The sequence below is a fragment of the Tympanuchus pallidicinctus genome, unplaced genomic scaffold (genome assembly GCF_026119805.1).
Source record: "Tympanuchus pallidicinctus isolate F22 unplaced genomic scaffold, pur_lepc_1.0 scaffold43, whole genome shotgun sequence".
Classification (NCBI taxonomy): domain Eukaryota; kingdom Metazoa; phylum Chordata; class Aves; order Galliformes; family Phasianidae; genus Tympanuchus; species Tympanuchus pallidicinctus.
This window is the reverse complement of record NW_026294762.1, coordinates 1,151,763-1,173,908: the sequence shown is the minus strand read 5'-3', so window position 1 is coordinate 1,173,908 and position 22,146 is coordinate 1,151,763. Positions and strand designations below refer to the sequence as shown.

Genomic DNA, 22,146 nt, shown 5'->3' with positions numbered 1-22,146 from the left:
ATATCACAAGGTCGAGATGGACATTCTTGCTTTGCTTCCCAGGGGCTGATGCTAGGTGTTACATTCTCTAACCTCTTCGCTAAGACTCTAGACAAAGGGGTGCAGTGGAGGTCTCCAGCACCACGGTCTGCTCTAAGCAACAATAAGGTGATAATAGGGTCACAGTGATCAGTAATTTCTCTAGACACAGTGCTGGTCTGCATTCATGGTGATTTATTCCCCTTAAGAAAGTAAGAATTTTCCTTTTCTATCTTTTCAATTTCATTTGCTCACTGCCCTTTGTTCTTTCCCCACTTCCCTGCACTCAGATCAGGTCAGCCACATCTACTCTGACCAAACACAACTGTATGGGGTTTGACTGGGATGGAGTTAACATTCTGCATAGCAGCCTATTAATTAGCACAGCAGCTCAGACAAGAAGGTAACATTCATTCTGTGCACACTGAGCTGAGGCAAGAGGAATCCAGCTCCTGTGTGTCTGTGAGGTACACAGCAGGGGCAGCTGAATCCCTCTCCAGCTCCAAACTACTGATGAGAGCAGAGATGCCCACAATGAATCAGGCAGATCCCTGTGCTGCACAGGGAAGAGATTGCTGCCTGACATTGCCCTGGTGTGCTGCCTGACAATGGGTAAGGGATTCCAGAGGGGAACACTGCACCTCCTGCATACCACCAGCACACACTGGGAGGGCAATTCCTACAGCAGGAGTCTGTGCAGTGCTAGAGAGAGTCGGTAACGATTCCTTCAGCTTGCTTCAAAGTGAGTTCTCCAGGAGGGGCCCTGCTGCTTTTCAGGAGCTGTGAGCCCTGGAGCCTCAGGGACATCTCCGGGGAGGTTGGTTTGGGGCATAGAAAGTGATGCCTCGGGCTGTACCTCTGCTGCTGAGCTGGGCTGTGCTGTCTGAGAAGCAGGGAGCTGCTGGCAAACAGCAGTGCTGCAGACAGACAGCTATGTCCAGGAGCAGCTCTTCTGCACCAAGAGCTGGGGACTGGCCTGCAGCTGGCACAGGGAGAGCAGGGAATGAAAGAGGTGTTAAAGGCTGTGTGGAAGAACTCCTCAGTGCTCTTCACACAGTAAGTCTGGCTGAAGGCAAGGCAGATGCCATACGTTGAGAGATCACCTGAAGTTAGCATATCCCACTGCTTATAGGATCTTCTGGGAGTGTTCCCATCATTTTTCCATCACAAAGGAGGAGATTCTGCTCCAAGTCAGTGATTCCCTGCTCCAGGCAGTGCAGGGTGGGATCTGTGAGCACAGGTAGGCAGGAAATGTGGGGACAGAGAAGCAGCTCCCATCAGGGACAGCTGCAGGCAGCAGAGATGCACAGGCTGTGGGAAGGAACTGCCATGGGAGGGGGATTCTGGCACCTCCTGGCTGCGCCCTGCCATGCAGATGCTTTCTCTGGAGCAGCTCTTCCCTGGTCTCTCCCACTCCCCCAAGCCATAGGGTCTCAGGCAAGCATCACCAGCACAGCAGCCAGAGCCCGGAAGAGAAGCTCCCACACTCTGTCTGTGTGTGCCCCTCTTCCCTTGACAGGAACCCTGTGGCATGTCACTGTGATCCACTTTGGACCGACTAAAGCAGTAGGGGAGGAGGGGAGGATTTGGTCATCATTCAGACACCAGCCCAGTGGTCCTGCTGTGCCGCGGTGCCTGAAGGAACAATGACCAAGTGTCCTCCTGATACTGCAGTGTAAGGAGCTGGGATACAGGGACACCCCAGTTTTAGGGTATGCAGCAGTGTCTATGGGGCATCTTTCGGGGCTGCGTGCTGCTCTCCAGAAGTATGCAGCTTTCTCACTAGATCTTTGTGTTGCCTAGGTGACCCACAAAGGACACACCTCAGTGCTAAGGCCATGTAGATGCTGCTGGATGGCTCTCTGTGTGCAGACAGAAATGAGGCCTCTGTATTCCTGGATAGGAGGGAAGAGCTGAGGTCCTGCTCAGACATTTTGAGGAAAGGACGATTCTTTACACTGCACATTGACCCAGAGTCTCTGCTGCACCCAGAACAAGGTAACACCTGAGCGTGACCATCCTGCAGCTCACAGAGGTGTGACACAGCACAGCTGGGAACAGGGTGGATGGACAGAACTGCTCTCCTCACTGTTCACCAGGGGACAGTCAGCTTGCCTCCTGGAACCCATAGGATTTCCCTTGGAGTCCGCATGGCTTTCAGCTACCCAAAACCTCTTCTGAGAGTTATGGGGACGGCTGTAATAAAATAAACCAAATAAAATCCCCTTAGCTCTTCTCTGCAGTTGGATGAGTTGAAAGAAATGGCACAGAAAAACTCAGTGATGTTATAAGCAGAGTGAATCTGAGTTTCCCCCCATGTTCCTCTTTCCTTTCTGCTGCGTGAGAGGAAGGGCTCCTCTGAAATCTGCAGCAGCCTCTGTTCCCAATGGCACTCTCAGCACCAGCCAGAGATCAAGTCAGACAGCTGCAGAAAGGTTCTCCTGAAAAGTTTAAGGCTCTGTGCGGGGGGGTTGCTGTAAGGTTTGCAAAGTTTTCTTCAGATAAAGCTGTTTAAACTTTATATATCATTTTCATCAGAAAACTATGTAGAAATGTACAATGGTAGCTCCATCACCAAGCCTAGCCTGTCTTGTTCTCCTTGAACTGGCCCCAGCTAAACAAATGTCCAACAACACCTTCCTCCTTCCAGTTCCTCCTCCTGCCATTCACAGATGTGGGAGCTGCAGATCCTGAAGGGGCCTATAGGAAACCTGAGGAGGGACTTCTTATAAAAGCACGTAGTGACAGGACAAGGGGACATAGCTTTAAACTGGGTGAGTTAGACTTAAACTAGATATTAGGAATAAAATCTTTCCTGTGAGGGTGGTGAGACACTGGCGCAGGTTGCCCAGTGAGGTTATAGATGCGTCTCTCTGGAAGCACTCCAGGCCAGGCTGGATGGGGCTGTGAGCAGCCTGGTCTAGAAGGAAGTGTCCCTGCCTGCAGCAGAGGGGTTGGAACAAGGTGATCTCCAAGGTCCCTTCCATCCCGAACCATTCTGTGATCCTTAATGTCAGTTTCATTTCTCATTTTGACAAGCAGGGAATATCCCCGCAGGGCAGCTGGATAGAATCTGACTAATTCAGTGCAGGGATTCAAAATTCCCCTTCAGATACTTGGGCAGCTCCATGTGCCAACAGGTCTGGTTGGGGATTAACTCTCCTAAATCCAATCCTAACACCTCTTTGTCTTATCCTCCTAGTACAGGTCTCCAAGCCCAGCAGCAGCAGTTGTCCAACAGCAGCTCCATCAATGAGTTTCTCCTCCTGGTGCTTGCAGACACGCAGCAGCTGCAGCTCCTGCACTTCTGGCTCTTGCTGGGCATCTGCCTGGCCGCCCTCCTGGCAACAGCCTCATCAGCACAGCCGTAGCACCACGTGCACACCCCATACACTTCTTCCTCCTCAACCTCGCTCTCCTGAACCTGGGCTGCATCTCCACCACTCTCCCCAAAGCAATGGCCAATGCCCTTTGGGACTCCAGGGACATCTCCTTTGCTGGATGTGCTGCACAAGTCTTTTTTTACTATTCTTTTTTGATGCAGAATACTTCCTTCTCACTGTCATGGCCTACGACCACTACGTTTCTATCTGCAAGCCCCTGCACTACAGCACCCTGCTGGGCAGCAAGCAGAGCTTGTTGCCACCATGGCTGCAGCTGCCTGGGGCAGTGGGTTTCTTTATGATCTGTTGCACACAGCCAATACATTCTCAATACCATTCTGTAAAAGCAATGCCAGTTCTGTGAAATCGCCCAGATCCTCAAGCCCTCCTGCTCAGAGTCAGACAATCTCAGGGAAGCTGGGATTATTGATTTTAGCCTTTGTTTAATCTTCGTGTGCTTTGTTTTCATTGTGCTGTCCTATCTGCAGATCTTCAGGGCCGTGCTGAGGATGCCCTCAGAGCAGGGACGGCACAGAGCCTTCTCCACATGCCTTTCACCTGGCTGTCTTGCTCTTTGTCAGCACTCTCATGTTCGCCTATCTCAACCCCCCCTCCATTTCGTCCCCATCTCTTGACCTGTTGGTTGCAGTTCTGTACTCACTGGTGCCTCCAGCAGTGAACCCCCTCATCTACAGCATGAGGAACCAGGAGCTCAAAAACACAGTGAGGAAATTCAGAGGAATTCCATGGTGTATCCAAAATTATTAGAACAGTCTTTTTACTTTCATTACTATTTCCTCATACTTGGATTAAGATTTAAATACTTTTATATTCAAATTCTTAGCCTCCTATCTGTTCACTTTTTTTACCTAGTCATGTCATTACAAGTCCAACTTGAAAACTGGGACTCTGTGGTCCTAACAAAGTTCAAAAAGTTCAAGTGCAATGTGTTGCCTTGGGTTGGGGCAAACGTAGAGATATGTGCAGATGGAGAGATTTCACTGAGAGCAACCCTACTGAGAAGGACTTCTGTCTGCCAGAGTTCTGGTGGATGAAAAGCTGGATGTGAGCCAGCAGTGTGTGCTTGTAGCCCTGAAGGCCAACTCATCTGGGCTGCATCAACAGAGGGGTGACCAGCAGGACGAGGGAGATGATTGTCCCTCTCTACAAAAACAACCAGAGGCCTGGATGTCCCACCCCTGGAGAAGTTCAGGGTCAGGTTGGATGGGGCCCTGGGTAACCTGATGTAGTTTGAGCTACACTACCTTTAAGGTCTCTTCTAACCCTAAACATCCTATGATTCTATAATTCTATGCTCTTGTGTACCTGCAGAACCAGGCTTCCTGTGCAGATGAACACAATGAAGAAGCCAGCAGAAATTCTTTTGTCTCAGCTCCCATGTCTCCCTTGTCCTCTTGAGCAACCCGCATATGTGGGAGAGTTTCAAGGAGCCAGGAAACCATCTGCCACATGGAGCAGCAGACCTGGTGCCCCTGTGGTCTGCCCCTCAATGCTGGCTGGGCTCTTTCTCTCTGCTGCCTTTGAGTTGGGGCTATTGCTTTCCTGAAACCATGGCCATGAGCAGCAGCTGAATATGGTCTTTTTAGCACTGCTCTCCCTCCACTTCCTTGCTCTCCTAATGTGCCTCTCCATTCCAGTTAGTCTTCAGTTCTCAATTTACTTGATAGCAGTCCTGCTGTCTCTACAGTAGCATACCTAACTAAAGGCCTGCTCAGGGCAGAGCCAGAATCCAGGCCTCTTTCAAAGCTGGTGTCAGCAATGCACTCAAGGAGCTGCTCTCTGCTCTTTTGTTGTCTGGAGCTCTCCATGGGCTGAAGAACACAGGCTTACAGTCCCACAGTGATCTGCTAGTGACCAGTCACTGGACCCAGGGCTCCCTTCTCAGTGGCACTTGTTCAAGCAGACAACAAATATTTGTTGACTTATCTGGAGCGTGATTCAGTACAGACTTTTTGAAGCCCTGTGGGTCAGATTTGGTTCAGCACTCAAGTGCCCTTTGTGACATTAGAGGCACCCCATGCTCCTGCCAAGCACTGTCCTTGGCTGCAGAGCCTTTAGCACTAGATGCAAGATTAGATTAGATTAGATTAGATTAGATTAGATGGCAAGAGGCAGCAGAGATCTCCATCCATCTGTGTCTGCTGCCCACCCTGAGCAGCATAACCTGGGCAGGGTCACCACAGATCCATCACTGCAGAGTAGTACCACCAGATCAGGGCCTTGTGGGGAACACGGGGAGGGAACCAGGAGCAGCCAGCCAGGCCAGCATGGACAAGCTGCCCTGGACAAGGCTCTCCAGGAGCAGGGATAGCTCTGGAGAAGAGCAAGAGAGCATTTCTGTGCCTTCAGAGAGGGACAGATGAGAAAGAGAAAGCTATTTCTGCAGGCATTTGCTGGGGGCAGGCTGTGCTGGGCCAGGACTCTTGTGCTAGGCTGAGAAGAGGATGGCACTGGCACAGGCAGTCTGTGCTGGGGGTCTTCTGGGCCTGGAGCTTCACTGACCTCTGTTTCCCCAGGCCACAGCCCCAGCCTAACAGCTGCTGTGCCTTCAGAGCTTCTGGGCCGTGGTGGCATTGCATACCCAGCGGTGGGCACTGCCACTGGGCTGCTGGGCTGAGCTGGGTTGGGAAGAGGGTAGGAGGTGGGGAGAGTTGGGGAAGAACCGGGATGTTCCCAATAGAGGGAAATACCACCATTAGCTGAGCTGAGACAGTGTGCAGGGTGAGAATTTGCAGCAGGGCTTTGTGGAGCAGATTCAGGGATTAGGGAAAGAGCCAAGATTTGCAGATGCAGGAGAGAGGATGTCAGTCTGCAGAGGTCTCAGTCACTAACAACCTTACACAACCAAGTCAGTTTTCTTCTGACTGAGATACTTTTGGGACTGAGACTTAGAAAATAACCAAGGTTGAGACAAGGCATAATATGCAATACCCTATAAAGATTTTCAGGAACATTTCAGGAACGTTAGTTTCTTCCCAAAATCAGAAAATAAATTATTTAAAAAAAAACAACAGGAGAGCATTATAATGATATATTAATGACAAAATAAAACTTAGCTCTGATTGCCATCAACAGGAACTAAGAACAGCTGTGAGCAAGTTCTGAGATTCATTTCTTTGAAATGATAATTCTGAACTTCTCGCAGTTATCCTTCCTCAAATCGGATGCTTCTCTGGAAGAGATTGGTGTGCAGGAGTTGCTCTGGTTGGTACACTTCTCCAATCAATAAACAAAAAGCTTGGGCTTCTACTCAAACAAGTGAGGGGTGAGGAGCGACGCCCTTGGGAAGTACAAACATAGGAGCTGTGACCAAATTGTGAACAGCTGTGCCAAATGGGAAGATTTCAGTTAGACATTTTGGAATACACCTTGCTCAGACTTGCAAAACTGATGTGGTGTTTCAGGAAAACTTACCCATAGCTTCCATGCTTACTCCTCGTTTTCACAAATGCAGCGTTTCCTTTGGAAATTAATTTGGACAAAAATAAAGAGAATCAAAAGCCTGTTTTCCTGTACTTCTGTAAATCTGAGCCCAGAAAAAAGAAAAAATAAGTTAGATAAAGTTCTTATGGAAATGAGACAAGATTGTCATTCTGGTGCTGACCTCCCCGTCATACACATGGATAATGCAGTGAACAGGCTGCAGGTGTTTCATCAGAACAGCTGCACTTACTTACTCCTCGATGCCAACAACCAAGGTAAATCTAACAAACCATGCAAAATCAATTCATGCTACAAAGCAACTGAAGGTGAGAAAGCTACTGTGAGACTTTTCACTTCTTGAACCTGCACTTGGCCATCACAATGTAGCATCAAACTATCTTCTGAGACTTTGGAGGAAAGTTTTGTGTGGCATGTGACTACTTTGACTGCACAGTTATGATCAAGCCTGAAACATCATTTCATGTAAGCAGTTCAGCAAAACCTGTACGCTACTGTCTGCACAGAGCTCTTCTGAGTTCCTCCCACCCCTCCCCTCACTGTCCATTATTTCTACAGGCCATTTTTTCTGCAGAGAGCAGCATAGCATTTTTACTTTATAGTTCCAGTGTTCTTTATGTGGCTAATGGAGAACTCTGCAATGTAGAATGAAGTAATGGGAACTTCATTCAACTGGCTGATTTAATAGTTCAAGCCTCCACATCGGACCTTGCTCTCCCCAGAAAAACCTTTGTGTATTTGTCACTTACTCATATTGTTCCACTTCAAGTGTGGTAGCCAGCATTTCAGAAATAACAAAGAGAAAAAAAATGCACTGAAGTTTTTCTCTTGCAAAAGATTTTTATTTTACAGTATTGATAGAAGCAAGCAAGAGCCTTGAAACCATTACTGCAATGAAAATGCGATCCCAAGTCTGCTCCTCAGCTTGCTACCTTGCTCACTTTAAGGGCAAGAATGCTTTCAACATTTTTAGTAATATATTTAAGGTTAGAAACTCACTAGTGAGCACATAGAGAAGGAAGGCAGTGTACAGAGAACAGCAATCCCAGCCTTGAGAACACTCCACTGCAACAGACCACTGCAGACACTTCTGTTTTATCATCAAAACTGAAACTAGAACTGCATCATGAATGGAATTTATTACCATGGGCAACATATGACATTGGTGTAAATTATAAATGAACCAGCAGATATAAGCTTTGGTCCCTGTAATTTCTGTAGCTAAAGCTAGTTTATCATGGAAGATTTACATACTGCTAAAATCCTTGCAAAGTTGTAGTATTCATTTTTTCTAATAAAAATTTGTGGAACAAGATACATATTGAGCTCCATGAGGTCTTTGCTTGCAGTAAGACAGCCTCGTTAATAAATAACCAAATTAACTTTTGAAAGCATCAGATGAGCATCAAAGCAAAAGCCTGAGAAATAACTGAAACCCACTTCAAACATAAAACCATTTTTCCCACTGAATTAGCAAGCGCATGTAAGTCAGCTCCGACTGGCTTCCAGTGAGGGTTTCCCAAGTGTCATGGCTGGAGGCAAGGATACGGCCTGTGTTTCTGCAACACTAATATCTGAGACATGTCTTTCAAGGCTCCACACCCCAAGACTGACTGTTTAAAATAAAATCTGTAATTCCTTACAACTACAATGTACTTCTGCGAGAATCCTTCTTTGTTTTGTTTTGGTTTTTTTTGGCTCAAAGCTTGCTTCCTGAGGTATTTTGTGTGATAAAACTCTGATCGATTTGTTGAGGAGGCAAGTGATGGGTGCTAACCGTGTGACAATGGATATCACTTTGGGAACATTTGCAAGCCCCTTCCTCCAGAGCTGCTTGCCTCTGGAAGAGACTGCTCATGAGTGTTCACTGGCGGAAGATCTGGCCTGTGACTAAACAGCTCCAGCTAGGTGTGGGAAAACTGGGGAATGATACCATTGTGTCCCGTGAAAAACAGGATGCAGATGGGCATCCCTGCTCCCTCTTATCTGCTGGCAAGGCCTGGAAGAACAAAGGAGTTTCTGCTGAGATCCCAGAGCCAGAAGCTGCCACTCCAAGGAGAGCTGACTCAACCACTGTGGATTTGAGCTGTCACTCCAAAGACAGCTGACTCGGCCGCTTTGAAACCATTTAAAAGGGGCCATCATTGCCACGGTCGTTGTCGTCATTGTTGTCAACAGAACAACTCTGCCTGACCACCCACCCTACTGAAGATCAATGACTGAACTACGAACCACGCTGGATCCATGGTGGTGATTCTCTCCCTCTTGCTTCCTATAAAGACTCCTTGCTTCTTTTTTTCTTCTTTCCTATCTTTTCTATCACCCTCCTTCCCTTCCCCATTTCCCTAATTAAGATTTGTAATAAACTGGTCGGACCAACATTTGAACTGTTGTTTCTTAATCTCACACCGAGTAGATAGACAATAAAAGAACCTCCTCTCCCTCCTATAAATTGGAGCGAGACAACTTCTTGAGCAGGGTCTTGACAGGAAGAAGAAATGCTGCCATTAAGCAGAGACAGAAAGGGGCAGAGGCAGTGGCCTGCCCTCTCCCATCCGCGTGCCTCAGAACTGGGAAGTTACACAGCTCACTGGGGTGGGAGCATAAACCTACTTTCATAGTTCCAGCATCGAACAAAATCCCTTGGGAAAACAAGACTGAGGGCTTCCATGGCTCTGCCCAAGCTGAGGTGGGCAGACAAGACAACAGCAAAAGAGGAGAACTCACATCCAGTTACACTTCTGGTTTCTCTCCCTAGACCAAGTTAGTGCTCCAAGATCCTTCCTATCTAGCCATCAACTCAAGGTTAAAATGTGGCTCCCCGTCCTTCCATATGTCTTGCTCATTTCTTCCTGTGGACAGGACCTCTACCCTGGCAGCACCCTGGGCATGACACTAAGTGCTCCAGGCACACAGGTTTCCAAGTGATGCCTGGCTTATCTAACGTGCACCACTTAACACACTCTCCCCTGTCACCACAAATATACCATCAAAATCTTAAGCATCTGGCTTGATTACTGGCAAATCTACATTTCTGGTCTTGACTGTCTGCTCTCTCCATTTTTTATATTGCTGACCAAATAATTTTCTCAGGCCAAGACTTTGAATCTTCCACGCTTCTCTGTGCGTCACTAGGTATGGATTCCTTGAGATTATTTTTTTTTGTATTCCTTTCTCTACATGCATAAAAGTTAATTCTCAGCAGAACTTTTCCTAACAGATGGTTTGGAAAAAAGGGAGACAGAAGTGTAGAGAATGAATGAAGGATCACTCAGTGCCCATCTAGAATCATCTTCACTGAGTCAGTCTGCCCTCCAGCAGGTCTGCATGGGTGAAAGAAGGCAGCCGAGCTTCTCCAGCAGCTCTGCAACTGTTGGTCTCAATCTATGTTCCTTTAACTTCTCCAAAACCCTACTATTGTTCCTCTAACTTAACTCTGAGCTTTTAATTCTCACTGTGTGTTTCTCATCCATCCTTTGCACCTTGTTCCCTCGTTTTTGGCGATCATTGAAGTAGAGTTGACATCACACTGGGCTTGATCATGTCAGATGGATCACTGGCAGCTCACTGCTTACCAATGAGCTGTAGCTGGCAGAACATTAAGGCCTGGAAATGCTGCCACAGAGGTTGCAGAGGGCTGCATACTTCTGCTCCCAGTTCCTGCAGACAAAGCAGTAGCCTGGTGTTGGTCAGGGCAAGCTTCTCCTGCCGCAGCTTGATGATGATGGATCTGGAGATGATCTGCAAGGTGAACTTCCACACATTTTACAGAAGGTGGCAGAGAAAAGCAGCATCTGTCAGTCTTTTAGGAGAGCCCTGGGGCAGGAGAAAAACTTGTTTGCCCTAGCAGCTCATTAGCACTAAAGATTCATTAAAAAGAGGAGCTACATAGCAATTGGGATTGAATAGTACTGACGACCTGTTAGCCCTCAGAACTCATTAGTATTGAGGACTCATTAGCACTAGCAGCTCTTTGGCACTTTTGTGTGAAACTCTTACATTTTAATAATGGATAAAGCGAGTCTTTAATGGAAAATTTTATATTTTGGATAAAGTGAGCCCATTATAAAAAAATCTTACCTTCTAACTCCCCCCTTTTGCATTTTCCTGTGCCAAAAGCTGGTTTCTGTGATCCATCTCTGGATGTGGATGCTCTGGGAGCAGAAGTCCTGCATGTCAATCATGAAGTCCAGCCTTGTCCAGCATGAACATGCAGATCCTCCTCATGTTGAGCAGTCTCTGCTTGAAGCACCAGTTCAGGATGACCACAGTGCGTCAATGACAACGTGCTCCTTCAGGTTGGAGCCCAGGGACACTGCCAGGGGCAAAAGAAGGCAAAGAGATGGGTAAGGGAAGTGCAAAAAAATGGAAAAGAGGGGTGAAGTGTGGGGGAGAAAAAAAGAAAAAAAATGAATGGGAAAGGAAGAAGCAAGGAATAGTAAAGAAGTACACAAGGAACAAGGAAGGAATGGACATGGGGTAGGAAAGGAAATGAGAAAGGGATGGGAAAAAGGACAGAGAAAGGGTCGGGCAAGGAGCAAGCAAAGAATAGTAAAGAAATTGGAAAGGAACAAAGAAGGGACCAAAGAAACGAGGAAAGGAATTAGGAAGGAAGGAGCAACAGGAGGAGCAATGGGAAGGACAAAGGGGTCCAAGAGTCTCTTCATTCCCACGTCCACGTGTCTCCTGTTATCCCTGCAGTAACTCCGTTACTCCAAGATTCTGTGACATTCACTCGGATTGAACGCAGCACTGAGGTGTGGAGGTGGCACTGCGTGACAGCAGGGATGACAAAACCCACTCGGAGGGTGGCAGCGGTGACAGCAGGGATGACACAGCCCCTAAGGCGACCCCTGGAGCGAAAGCCCCTCAGGAGGCGGCAGTGGGTGACACTGGGTGAAACCCGGGTTGACACAGACCCCCAGGGAGCGGCGCTGGTGACACCAGGGAGCGACAGTTCCTCGGGGAGGCACTCGGTGTCCTCTGCAGCCCCCAGCAGCCTCCGACACTTTTTGGCTGCCCCTCCAACGCGACCCTTCCCACCGCTTCCCCCCCGCCCCTCCCTCAGCCTCCCTCCCTCAGCCTCCCTCCCTCGGCCCCGCCTCCCTCCCGCCCTTACAGCCAATGGGAACACGCTCTGCGGCGGAAGGCGGAAGCAGCGGGAACGCCCGCGCCCCCTTTCTTCCTCCCCCCCTTCCGGGGAAGCGGACGTCATGGCGGCGCCGGCTGCGTAGAGACAGCGCAGGGCCTGCCTGGGGGCTGCCAGCGCCGTTCGGGCTCAGTCAGCCGCATAATTCTCATCCTGATCCTAATCCTAATCCGTTACCTGCAGCCCTACAACGCGGCATAAATCCTTCCTGAGGGCGAACTTTGCCCGGGGTGCGGCATTTCGGGTGTGGAAACCCGGCCCTGGGGCGGCCCCCATGGGCTGGGCCCCGTCTGCCAGCAGGGCTGGGCCAGGCCAAAGGGAAGTAGAAAAGAAAAAGTTAAAAATAGTCACTTCCGCGTCCTCCTGCCCCACTGCCGGGTGTTGTGCCCCGCGTTGAGGTCCTCTGCTCCAGGTGAGGTCTCCTTCTCCCTCTTTTGCCTGGCACAAAGCTCTTCTGCCCCACAGCAGGTCCTGCCACTCCTTTGGAGGTTTCCCCTCACGCATTTCAAGGTGCCTTGTGACAATTTTTCTACCCTGTTTCAAGGTCTACCACCTATGCTGAGCCTCATCGAGCTGTTCTGCTCCACAGCACGTTCCAGCAAGGTCTCCTGCTCCACTGTGAGGAAGTCTTCTTCCCCATGGAGGACCCTGTGATCCGCATACCCCCCTACCACTACATCCACGTGTTGGACCTCAACAGCAACGTCACTCGTGTGGAGGTTGGACCTCACTCCTACATCCGGCAGGACCATGAGAGGTACCTGCCTGGGGTTCAAGCAGTGGGCTGGAGAGACCCAGTCCCACATCTAGGGCCGTGATGGGCTCTGTAGGTCCGTGGGGGGCTCTGTACAGTTATAGGAATTCTGTATGATCATGGAGGCCTCTTTTATCTGGTTGTGTTCCATAAGGCCTTAGAGTTCCATGGGAGGTCTGTGGGGCGAAACAAGGGTTGTGGAGTATGTGAGGGGTTGCTGTGGAGCTCCAACAGTCCTACAGAGCTGATGGCAGATGTGTGGGGGCACCTGCAGGGTGGTCTTTTCCCCCAAGCGCATGGTGATAGTTCCCCCCCGGCACTACTGCGTGGTGCTCAATCCTGTGGCCCGGGGCCCAACGGGAGCTGTGCTGTTCGATGGTGCGGGGCAGGCCCAGCTGCGGCATGCTGACCTTGATGTCCGCCTCACCCAGGAGCCCTTTCCCCTGTACCCCGGTGAGGAGCTCCAGCAGGTACGCATAGCCACCCTACATTGCTCCTATAGCCCCCTATAACCTCAGCTATCCTTGCCCTGCCACCCTGCAAAGACTTCCAGCACCTCTACCTATGGGTTTCAGGGTGCCTACAGCTCCCTGTAGCCCCCTGTGGGGTTATCCACAGCCTCCTGTAGCTTTTTCAGTGTGTGACAGTATACACTAGCTTAGTCTTATATAGCATCTGTAGTTTGCAGTTTGATGTGATCCCCCTTAGCTTGTATAGCTCTTCTAGGTTTTCATGATTCCTGGAGCATCTGTAGCTCACCAGCAGCCATCCCAGAGGTCCTATAGTTAGTTTCTGGTAATCTTTCCAGCCCACATTCTCCTTCAGCTCTTCAGAAGCTCCACAGCACCTTATAGCTTCTATGGTTCTTATAGTCCCCCTATAAGTCCTCTACCTTCCCCTCCATGGTCTCCTATAGATTCTATAGTCTCCCAGGTCCCCCTCTGCAACTCTTCTCTGTGTCCTTCCATAGCCTCTATAGCTCCTCCTGTAATCCCCTATAGCTCCTCTGACCCCTCTGTTCAGTTTGCTATACATCCTGTAAACCGTCTATAGCTGTCTCATTGACTATAATCACTCCTGTAGAACTCCCACAGCTTCCCGTAGCCCTCCATGTGTTCCCCTTGTCCCTGCTTTGTGCCTGAGTACCTGCCACTGCCCTACCAGGACCCTTGCATCCCTCTGATAGACTTGTCATGACCCCCATGTCCTGAGGTCATGTCCCAGAGAAACCTTTTCCCTTATGCCCCCTGCCATGCCACCATCACTTCTGTCCCCCATTGTCTTCCAGACATCCCTAGGTTGTCACCCTCAGCCCTGACCTCTGTGTCCCCAGGATGTCACCCTCAGCCCTGACCCTTGTGTCCACAGGGTGTCACCCCGCTGCAGGTGGTGCTGGCTGATACTGCCCTGCGCCTTCGAGCCTTGCTTGACTTTGAGGATGAGGATGGGAACAAGTTTGTGGCAGGCGATGAGTGGCTCTTCGAGGGTCCTGGTAAGCAAGGGGCACACTTTAAGGACACCTTGGGGACATCTTGGGTTGCTGATGGTGCCCCGGCTCCACAGGCACCTACATCCCCCACAAGGAGGTAGAGGTGGTTGAGACGTTGCAGGCCACCGTCATCAGGCACAACCAGGCCATCCGCCTGAGGGCACGCAAGGAGTGCCTCGACCGTCAGGGCACGCGGCGTGTCACAGGTAGTACCCTTGGGATTGTCTTTTCCCCCCCAGTGGCCCTTGGGATCATCCCATCTCACTCTGATGACCAGTGGGATTGTCCCTTCTCACCCAAATGACCCTTGGGATAGTCCCATCCCACCCTCGTGATCCCAGACACCGTTGAGGTCATCCCATCCCACCCTAACGACCCTTAGTTTTGTCCCTTCCCACATTTGGGGTTGTCTCATCCCACCCTAATGATGTCTGAGATCATCCAGTCCCACCCTTAGGACTCCAGACACCCCTAGGTTTGTCCCACAGGACCCCCAGCACCCTTCAGACCCCTTCCCAACCCAGATCTCCCCAACCCTCCCTGTCTCCCACAGTCTGCACCAGCCCCCTTAACTCCTTGATCACCCACAATGCTGTTTCCAGGTGAGGAATGGCTGGTGAAGCGGGTGGGTGCCTACCTGCCAGGGGTCTACGAGGAGGTGGTCGATGTCGTGGATGCCTATGTCCTCACTGACAAGGTACAGGGACATGGGATCCCCTGTGGTCACCCCTACACCCATGGGTGACAGGGACACTCCAGGATTTTTTTGCCCTGACCCCAAATCTGGGTCAAGTTTAGGTGTCCCATCACTCTGTCTCCTAGCACATGCAGGTGATAAAGACCCTCTGGGACAGAATTGGGGTCCCATCATGCGCTTTGATCTCATTGTCCCACAGAAAGCCCTCCACCTGCGAGCTACCCGGACCTTTGAGGATGCGCAGGGACATGTGCGCCGCACAGGAGAGGAGTGGCTGGTGACACAGGAGCAGAGTGAGGCCTACGTCCCTGATGTCTTCGAGGAGGTGGTAGCTGAGGTGCTGGTGACAACTTTGGGTCCTCGACAGTACTGCGTGGTGCTCGACCCTGTGGGACCCAACGGGCAGCCCCAGCTGGGACAGAAGCGTGTGATCAAGGTGCACACCTCATGGGACCACAGAGATGTCACCTGCAGGTCCTTGAGGACAAGTTGGGTACCCCAGAGGACCATGTAGATGGACCTCAGGGACCTGCAGGTGGCTCTGATGTACCCATAGGTATCCCCAAGATATCTCAGAGGTGGCCAGTGGCCACCAGGGACCCAAATTTACTCCTGAGAGCACATAAAATCCCTGAGGTGATGTTCCTGTGTCCCCAGGGGGAGAAATCCTTCTTCCTGCAGCCGGGTGAGCGGCTCCAGGCTGGCATCGAGGATGTCTATGTGCTCTCTGAGGATGAGGGGCTACTTCTTCAGGCTCTGCAGACAATCAAGGACACTGACGAGGTGACACTGAAGCTCATAGCATCACGTGGTGGAGACTGGAGGTGGTGGGCGAATGGGGGACAGAGGGAACAACTGGGGGAACTGGAGGGGGAGCAAAGGAGACTCGTGGGAACACTGGAATTGGTAAGGTGCATTGGAGGCAGGTGGGGACAGGTGAGGTTCATGGGAGACGCCTGGGGTACATGGGAACAGGTGAGGTGCATACGGGGCACCTGGGATACATGATGATACCTGGGGACAGGGGGACACCTGGGAGATTCTGGAGGTCCCACATCCCCAGCCAGCGATTGGGTAGGGTCCCCACGTCCCATGTCCCCAGGTTGGTGCTGATGCCACCGCTGCATCCTCAGGATGGGACGGAGGTGATACGGCGTGCAGGGGACCGCTGGTTGGCCCGGGGTCCTCTCGAGTACGTGCCACCAGCTGAGGTGACTGTGCTGGAGCGACGCCGTGCGCTGGCCCTGGCTGAGAACGAGGGCATCTATGTGCGGGACATCCGCACCGGCAAGGTGAGAGTCCTGTTCCTACAGACCCCATGGGTGCTCAGTGCCCCTAAACCTACCCCAGTGTCCCTCACACTGCTTTCCAGTCTCTAGAAACCTTCCTTAGCTCATCCCAGTGCTTCCAGTATCCCATATAGCTGCTTCCAGTACCTACAGAGCCCATCTAGGATCTCCAAGAGCCCACCACATCCCTTTGGATACCCCTCCAAGGGCTCCTAGTAACCCCTTTCCTCTCTCAGTCCCTCAACAATCCCTTCCCAGTGCCCCCACAGTCCCCCTCCCTAGTGCCCCCACACACCTTTCCAGTCTCTCCCAGTGTCCCCCAGCACACATAATTCCCTCTCAGTTTCCCCAAGCCCCTTCCAAGTGTTCTTAGCACTCCCCAAATCCCATCCCAGTGCCCCCAGACACTTCCCACAGCTCATCCTAGAGCTCCCAGTATCCCATATAGCTGCTCTCAATAGCCCTTTCTGTGCCTCCACATGCAGTACTCCCAGTAGGCCTGAAATCCTCTTCCAGTGCCCCTAAGCCCCATCCAAGAGTTCCACGTACCCCACGAATCCTTTCAGTCACCCTTTCCAGTCCTCCTAGTATTCCTGGTGACACCCTAGGCCCACACTGGTTTCCATACAGGTGCGGGTGGTGACGGGGCAGACCTACATGCTGACGGAGGCCGAGGAGCTGTGGGAGAAGGAGCTGCCCCAAGGGGTTGAGACCCTGTTGGCTGAGGCTCGTGGGGACACAGCTGGTCAAGATTTGGGCATCCAGTCATCCTCAGGCCCCAGTTTTGGGGTCCAGGAAAGGGACCGGACCCGTGCTGTCACATATCAGGTGCCCCATAATGCTGCTGTGCAGGTCTATGACTACCGGGAGCGGCGAGCACGGTAAGTGCCTTCAGATGAGAGGCATGGGGACAATGGGATGTGGGGCAGGCACTGAGTTTGGGGAATTTTGCTGGGATCCCTGGCTTTGTTTTTTCCTAAAAGCCAACCTATTGGATCCATTCAAACTCAGGATATTCTGGGTTTGTAGGGTTCTAGGTTTTTATGTTTCTGGGATTCTAGGGTTCTGCATTTCCTAGGTTGCTGGGTTTCTGGGACTGCAGGACTCTAGGATTCAAGGACTGTAGGTTTTTAGGACTCTCAGTTTCAACAATTCAGGGATTCTAGCATTCTAGTTTTTTAAGATTCTAAATTCCATGATTCCAGGATTCTAGCATTCCATGTTTATAGAGTTCTAGGGTGTTTATAAGATTCTTGTATTCTAAGCATCCTAGGGTTCTGTGTTTATAGGACTCTAGAGTTCTAGGATTCTAAGGTTCTGGGGTTCTAGAGTTATATGACTGTAGAGTGTTGTAGAGTTGTTGAACTCTGGGGCTGCCAAGGATTGTCCAGCCCTCTACTACCTCCTGATGACCTTCCTGTGCTGCAGAATCTCCAATGTGACTGTAGGGTTTTGGGGTGAGAGTAAGGAGCACAGTGATGCTTATGGGTACTTACTCACGATGCTTACTCAGGTTATTATAGGTATTGTGGGACTCTATGGTTTCTAGGCTTTGTAAGATTGTAAGTTTCATAGGATTCTAGGGTTTGTAGGATTCTGGGGTTTGCAGGGTCCTTGGCTTGAAGGACCCTTGGGCCTCATTTTACCTTACGATGCTCTTTCTCCACCCCATTGCAGAGTGGTACTGGGCCCCGAGCTGGTGGTGCTGGGCCCTGGTGAGCAGCTGACGGTGCTGTCCCTATCTGGAGGCCGCCCCAAAAGGCCCCACGCGCGCCGCAGCCTCTGCCTGCGCCTCGGCCCTGACTTCTGTGCTGACATTGTCACCATTGAGACAGCTGACCATGCACGGCTGCAGCTGCAGCTGGCCTACAACTGGTGGGGCTGGGGGCTGAGGGGTCTTAGGTGGGAGTTGGGGTGGTCTTAGGATTGGGTGGTCTTGAGTATGGAGTGATCTTGTGTATGGGGTAGTCTTTGGGTAAGGGTGAGGTGGTCTTGGGTGGGGTTTGGTTTGGTCCTGGGTCTTGAGGTGGTCTTGGTGTGGGATTTGGGTTGGTTTTGGGTGGCGTTTGGGTTGGCCTTGAGTTTGGGGTGGTCTCAGGTGAGCTATGGGTTAGGATTGGGTGGAGTTTGTGATTGATCTTGGGTGGGGTTTGGGGTGGTCTTGAATTTGGGGTGGTCTTGGTTGAGGTTTGGGTTGGTCTTGGGGTGGGGCTTGGGATGGTCTTGGGTTTGAGGTAGAGTTAGAGTGGTCTTAAGTTTGATTTGTTCTTGGGTGCAGTATGGGTGGTCTTGGGTGGAATTTCACTGTAGGACAGCCAAAGCCCATGGGTTGGTGGCCTGGGGACAGAGGTAGCTTTGAGAATCAGGGTTAGGACCAGGACTGTGGTATGGGGTGGTGACATGAGGACATTTCCCCAACAGGCACTTTGAGGTGCCTGAGGATCCAAAGGCTCTGGGGCGTCTCTTCAGTGTTCCTGACTTTGTGGGGGATGCCTGCAAGGCCCTGGCCTCCCGTGTGCGTGGAGCTGTCGCTGCTGTCACCTTTGATGACTTCCACAAGGTCCACCCCTTGCCACCCCTTGGTTCCCCCACTTATCACCCATGCTTCCCCCAGCCACGTCACCCTAAGTCATTGCCTTGCGTCTTCCTGTGTCACCTCCCCCTACGTCCCCACATTTTGTTTATGTGATCTTGGCTCGCTCAGATGTCACCAGAATGAGGTTCCCCATGTCCCTGAGTCTCTGCTGTCTCCTAGAGCCTCTGGGGACATCAACAGAATTCTCAACATCCCTGCTTGGCTTTGATAAATCCTTGCAGGTTCCTCAGTGTCACCCCATGTCCCCATTGTGCTCACTGCCCCAACAGCCTACACTATGATATTGTCCCCAGATGTCCACAGATGCCCTTATATCTCCATATCCCCAAGTATCTTCTATATCCCATTTCCCAGATCTCTCCTGTCACCAAATACCCTCTATGTCCCTCACACCCCTAAATGGCCCTGTTGCCCCCCTGGTCCCCTGCCCTTGTCCTCATCCTGCAGTGACACTGCTGTCCCTGCTGTCCCCAGAATTCCAATCGCCTCATCTGCTCAGCTGTCTTTGGCTTTGACGAGAGTGGACGACTGCGGGAGCACCTGCGCTTTGTCCCCAATGGGCTGGTGGTGACGAGCGTCGACATCCAGAGTGTGGAACCTGTGGACCAACGCACACGCGACGCACTGCAGCGCAGCGTCCAGCTGGCCATCGAGATCGCCACCAACTCCCAGGAGGCTGCCGCCAGGTCCCCAGTTCCCTGTGTCACCTTGGGTTGCCCCCCTTGTGTTCTTGTTGCCATATGTCTTCTTTTGCCTCTCTGTATGCCATGTGTTGCCATATTCCCACCTCTCCTTTTCCACTTCCTGTCCCCATATGACCTCTTTATCCCCAGGTGTCCTCTATGTCCCCTGTGTCCCCAAATGTCCTCTATATCCCATACATCCCCAAATTTCCTCTACATCTCCCATTTGCTCAAGTGTTCTCTATATTCCCAAGTGTCCCCAAATATCCTCTCTATCCCTCTTGTCCACAGATGTCCTTGTCCCACATCCCCGAGCATCTTCTATGTGTCCCATGCCACCAAATGTCCTCTTTATCTCCCATGTTTCCAAATGTCTTCCATATCCTCTGTGCCCCCAAACTTCATTCCACATACCCTCCATCCTAATGTCCCACATATCTTCAGCATCACCTGCATCCTTCTGTGTCCCAGTATCCCCAAAGCGTTCCCAGTGTCCCCAGTGTGTTCCCAGTGTCTCTAACATGTCCCATATGTCCCATCCCCAATGTCACCTGTGTGTCCTCAGTATCCTCAGAACCCCAGAGTTCCCACAGCATCCCCAGTGTCCTGTGCTCCAGTGACCTCAACGTGTCTCCAACTGTCCTCCCACTGTCCCGTCTGCATCCCCACTGTCCCACCCCCCAGTGTCCCCAGTTGGCCCCCAGTGTCCCCCCAGTGTCCCACATGCCCACAGTGTCCCTTCATCCCACAGGCATGAAGCTGAGCGCCTGGCACAGGAGGCCCGGGGCCGCCTGGAGCGCCAGCGGCTGTTGGACCAGGCGGAGGCAGAGCGGGCACGCAGGGAGCTGCTGGAGCTGGAGGCCCTCAGGTCAGCCATCTTGGTTCTCCCCCTTCCCAGCATGCATCACGCTCACCTGCCAACTTGGGAAGGCTGCCGGGGACCTCCATTTGCCCAAGGCTCCACCTGTTCCAGTGTCCCCATGTGCCCCAGCTGGAGCGAGTGCTGGGGCTCTGGGAGTGCTGGGACCCATTGGCCTACAGAAGTAGGGCAGTCTCCTTGCTTGTAGGCAAGGGTGGGAGGAGGGGATGTGGCCCCGGCAGGCTTGGCTTGTGACAGCACTCCTTGCAGCGCTGCAGTGGAGAGCGCAGGCGCAGCGCGGGCGGAGGCCCAGGCCAGGGCAGAGGCTGCACGCATCGAGGCCGAGGCCGCCATCTTGCAGGCCAAGCTGAAGGCAGAGGCTGTCGCCATAGAGACGGTGCGTTACGAGCAGGGCTGCGGCAGTATCTCATAAGGTGGGGTGAGACCTTACCTCCTCCCCGTGTCCAGGAGGCAGAGCTGGCGCGGCTGGAGCGGATGCAGGCGCAGGAGGTGCGGGCGCAGCGGGCGCGGGCGGAGGCGGAGGCGGCGCGGGCACAGGCGCTGGCGGCCGTGGAGGCCTCAAAGGTGCGGGAGGTGGCAGCAGCCCTGGGGCCTGAGACCATCCGGGACATTGCCCGTGCTGGGCCTGAGCTGCAGGTATGTGGGGCTGGGGGTGGGCTTAAGTGTCAGCTTTGGGTGGCCATGGGGTTTCAAAAGCACGGCAGTCTTGATGGGCTGTAGGGTGCCCGTGGCTTGGGGCTCCATAGGGTGGGAACTCTGTTTGGTTACAGGGTTTCGATTGGATACATGGTGTCAGTGGGGCAGGATCTTCATTGTATTGGGTCTCCATGAGCTCCATGTGGTTTTGGGGGCCTCTGTGGGGTAGAGGGTGGCAAAACATAGGGGGTGTCCATTGAGTTGAGCCTCCATGGGTTACGAAGTCTCTATGGAGTTACAGGATCTTCATAGGGTACAGGCTTTTAGTGGAGCAGTGTCTCCATGAGGTGGAGGTGTCTACATGTTGTTTCCATGGATTGGGTTATCAGTAGATTGGTGTCTTCAAGGTAGGGGGATCTCCATGGCGCTGAATTTCCTTGGGTTATGAGGTCTCCAATGGGACGAGGTCTCCATGGGCTGGAGGTGGCCAGTGTTGTGGGTTCTTCATGGAGTATGAGGTCTCCAGGTTAGGGCCCCCAAGGCTGGTGGGGCCACCAGGTCTCTGTGCCACGATGGGGCAGCGCCTGCACTGTGCTTTCCAGGTGAAGCTGCTGCAGGGCCTCGGACTGCAGTCTGCCCTCATCACCGATGGAGCTGCCCCCCTGAACCTCTTCAGCACTGCCCGGGGGCTGCTGGGGCTCGCGGTTCCTCCGGAGCCCTCAGCCTCGTAGGGCTCAGCACTAACAGAAGGCAGAAATCCCAGGATGCTGAGCACTCAAAGCTTCCTTTATTATTTTTTTTTTTTCCAAAATAAAGCAGAGTGATTGCAGTAGTGATGTCATAATGATGGTGAGGCTGGGGTGGAGATGTCAAAGTGTCTGAAGTAGTATCACCAAAGTTGGAAAAGACCTCCAAGATCAACCAGTCCAACCATCCATCTACCGCCAACCAGACAAATTCTGGTTGATTTTCCTCCCTTTTTTATAACAAAGCCCTACTCTCTTTGCAAATGACACCAGTTTGGAGCAGAAGCACCAAGCCTGGGGTGAGGTGTCTACAGGCTATGTTGTTTCAATGGATTGGGTTATCAATAGATTGGTGTCTTCAAGG

The 22,146-nt window shown here is 51.8% G+C and overlaps 1 protein-coding gene and 1 long non-coding RNA gene across 9 annotated transcripts; one reads left to right on the top strand and one right to left on the bottom strand.

The window, feature by feature from the left end:
- Positions 1–7,683: 7,683 nt before the first annotated feature.
- Positions 7,684–12,301, bottom strand: LOC128090159 (uncharacterized). 2 transcript variants are annotated; one of them, XR_008210821.1, is made up of 3 exons: positions 12,190–12,301; positions 10,944–11,178; positions 7,684–10,679 (listed from the first exon to the last, which is right to left on the bottom strand). It is a non-coding gene; the product is annotated as an uncharacterized LOC128090159 (long non-coding RNA). The 2 variants fall into 2 exon arrangements; XR_008210819.1 differs by lacking the exon at positions 12,190–12,301 and having other exon boundaries at positions 10,944–11,897.
- A 23-nt stretch (positions 12,302–12,324) lies between these two features.
- On the top strand, positions 12,325–21,865 carry MVP (major vault protein). 7 transcript variants are annotated; one of them, XM_052702255.1, is made up of 17 exons: positions 12,325–12,424; positions 12,602–12,769; positions 13,041–13,236; positions 14,135–14,258; positions 14,330–14,461; positions 14,858–14,952; positions 15,152–15,388; positions 15,610–15,735; positions 16,086–16,244; positions 16,872–17,122; positions 17,919–18,116; positions 18,663–18,801; positions 19,312–19,523; positions 20,272–20,388; positions 20,650–20,776; positions 20,848–21,036; positions 21,639–21,865. In XM_052702255.1, exons 2-17 carry the CDS (start codon positions 12,651–12,653, stop codon positions 21,765–21,767), a joined length of 2,550 nt encoding a protein of 849 aa, XP_052558215.1. In that variant the 5' UTR covers positions 12,325–12,424; positions 12,602–12,650; the 3' UTR covers positions 21,768–21,865. The 7 variants fall into 7 exon arrangements, with proteins under 7 accessions (XP_052558215.1, XP_052558213.1, XP_052558217.1 ...); XM_052702253.1 differs by having other exon boundaries at positions 12,557–12,769; XM_052702257.1 differs by having other exon boundaries at positions 12,325–12,522.
- Positions 21,866–22,146: the final 281 nt, after the last annotated feature.

Coding starts and splice junctions, on each gene's coding strand:
- MVP (XM_052702255.1), top strand. CDS start 12,651: ATGGAGGACCCTGTGATCCGCATACCCCCCTACCACTACATCCACGTG. Junction 13,237..14,134: donor CCGGTGAGGAGCTCCAGCAG/GTACGCATAGCC, acceptor TTGTGTCCACAG/GGTGTCACCCCGCTGCAGGT. Junction 19,524..20,271: donor TCCCAGGAGGCTGCCGCCAG/GTCCCCAGTTCC, acceptor TTCATCCCACAG/GCATGAAGCTGAGCGCCTGG.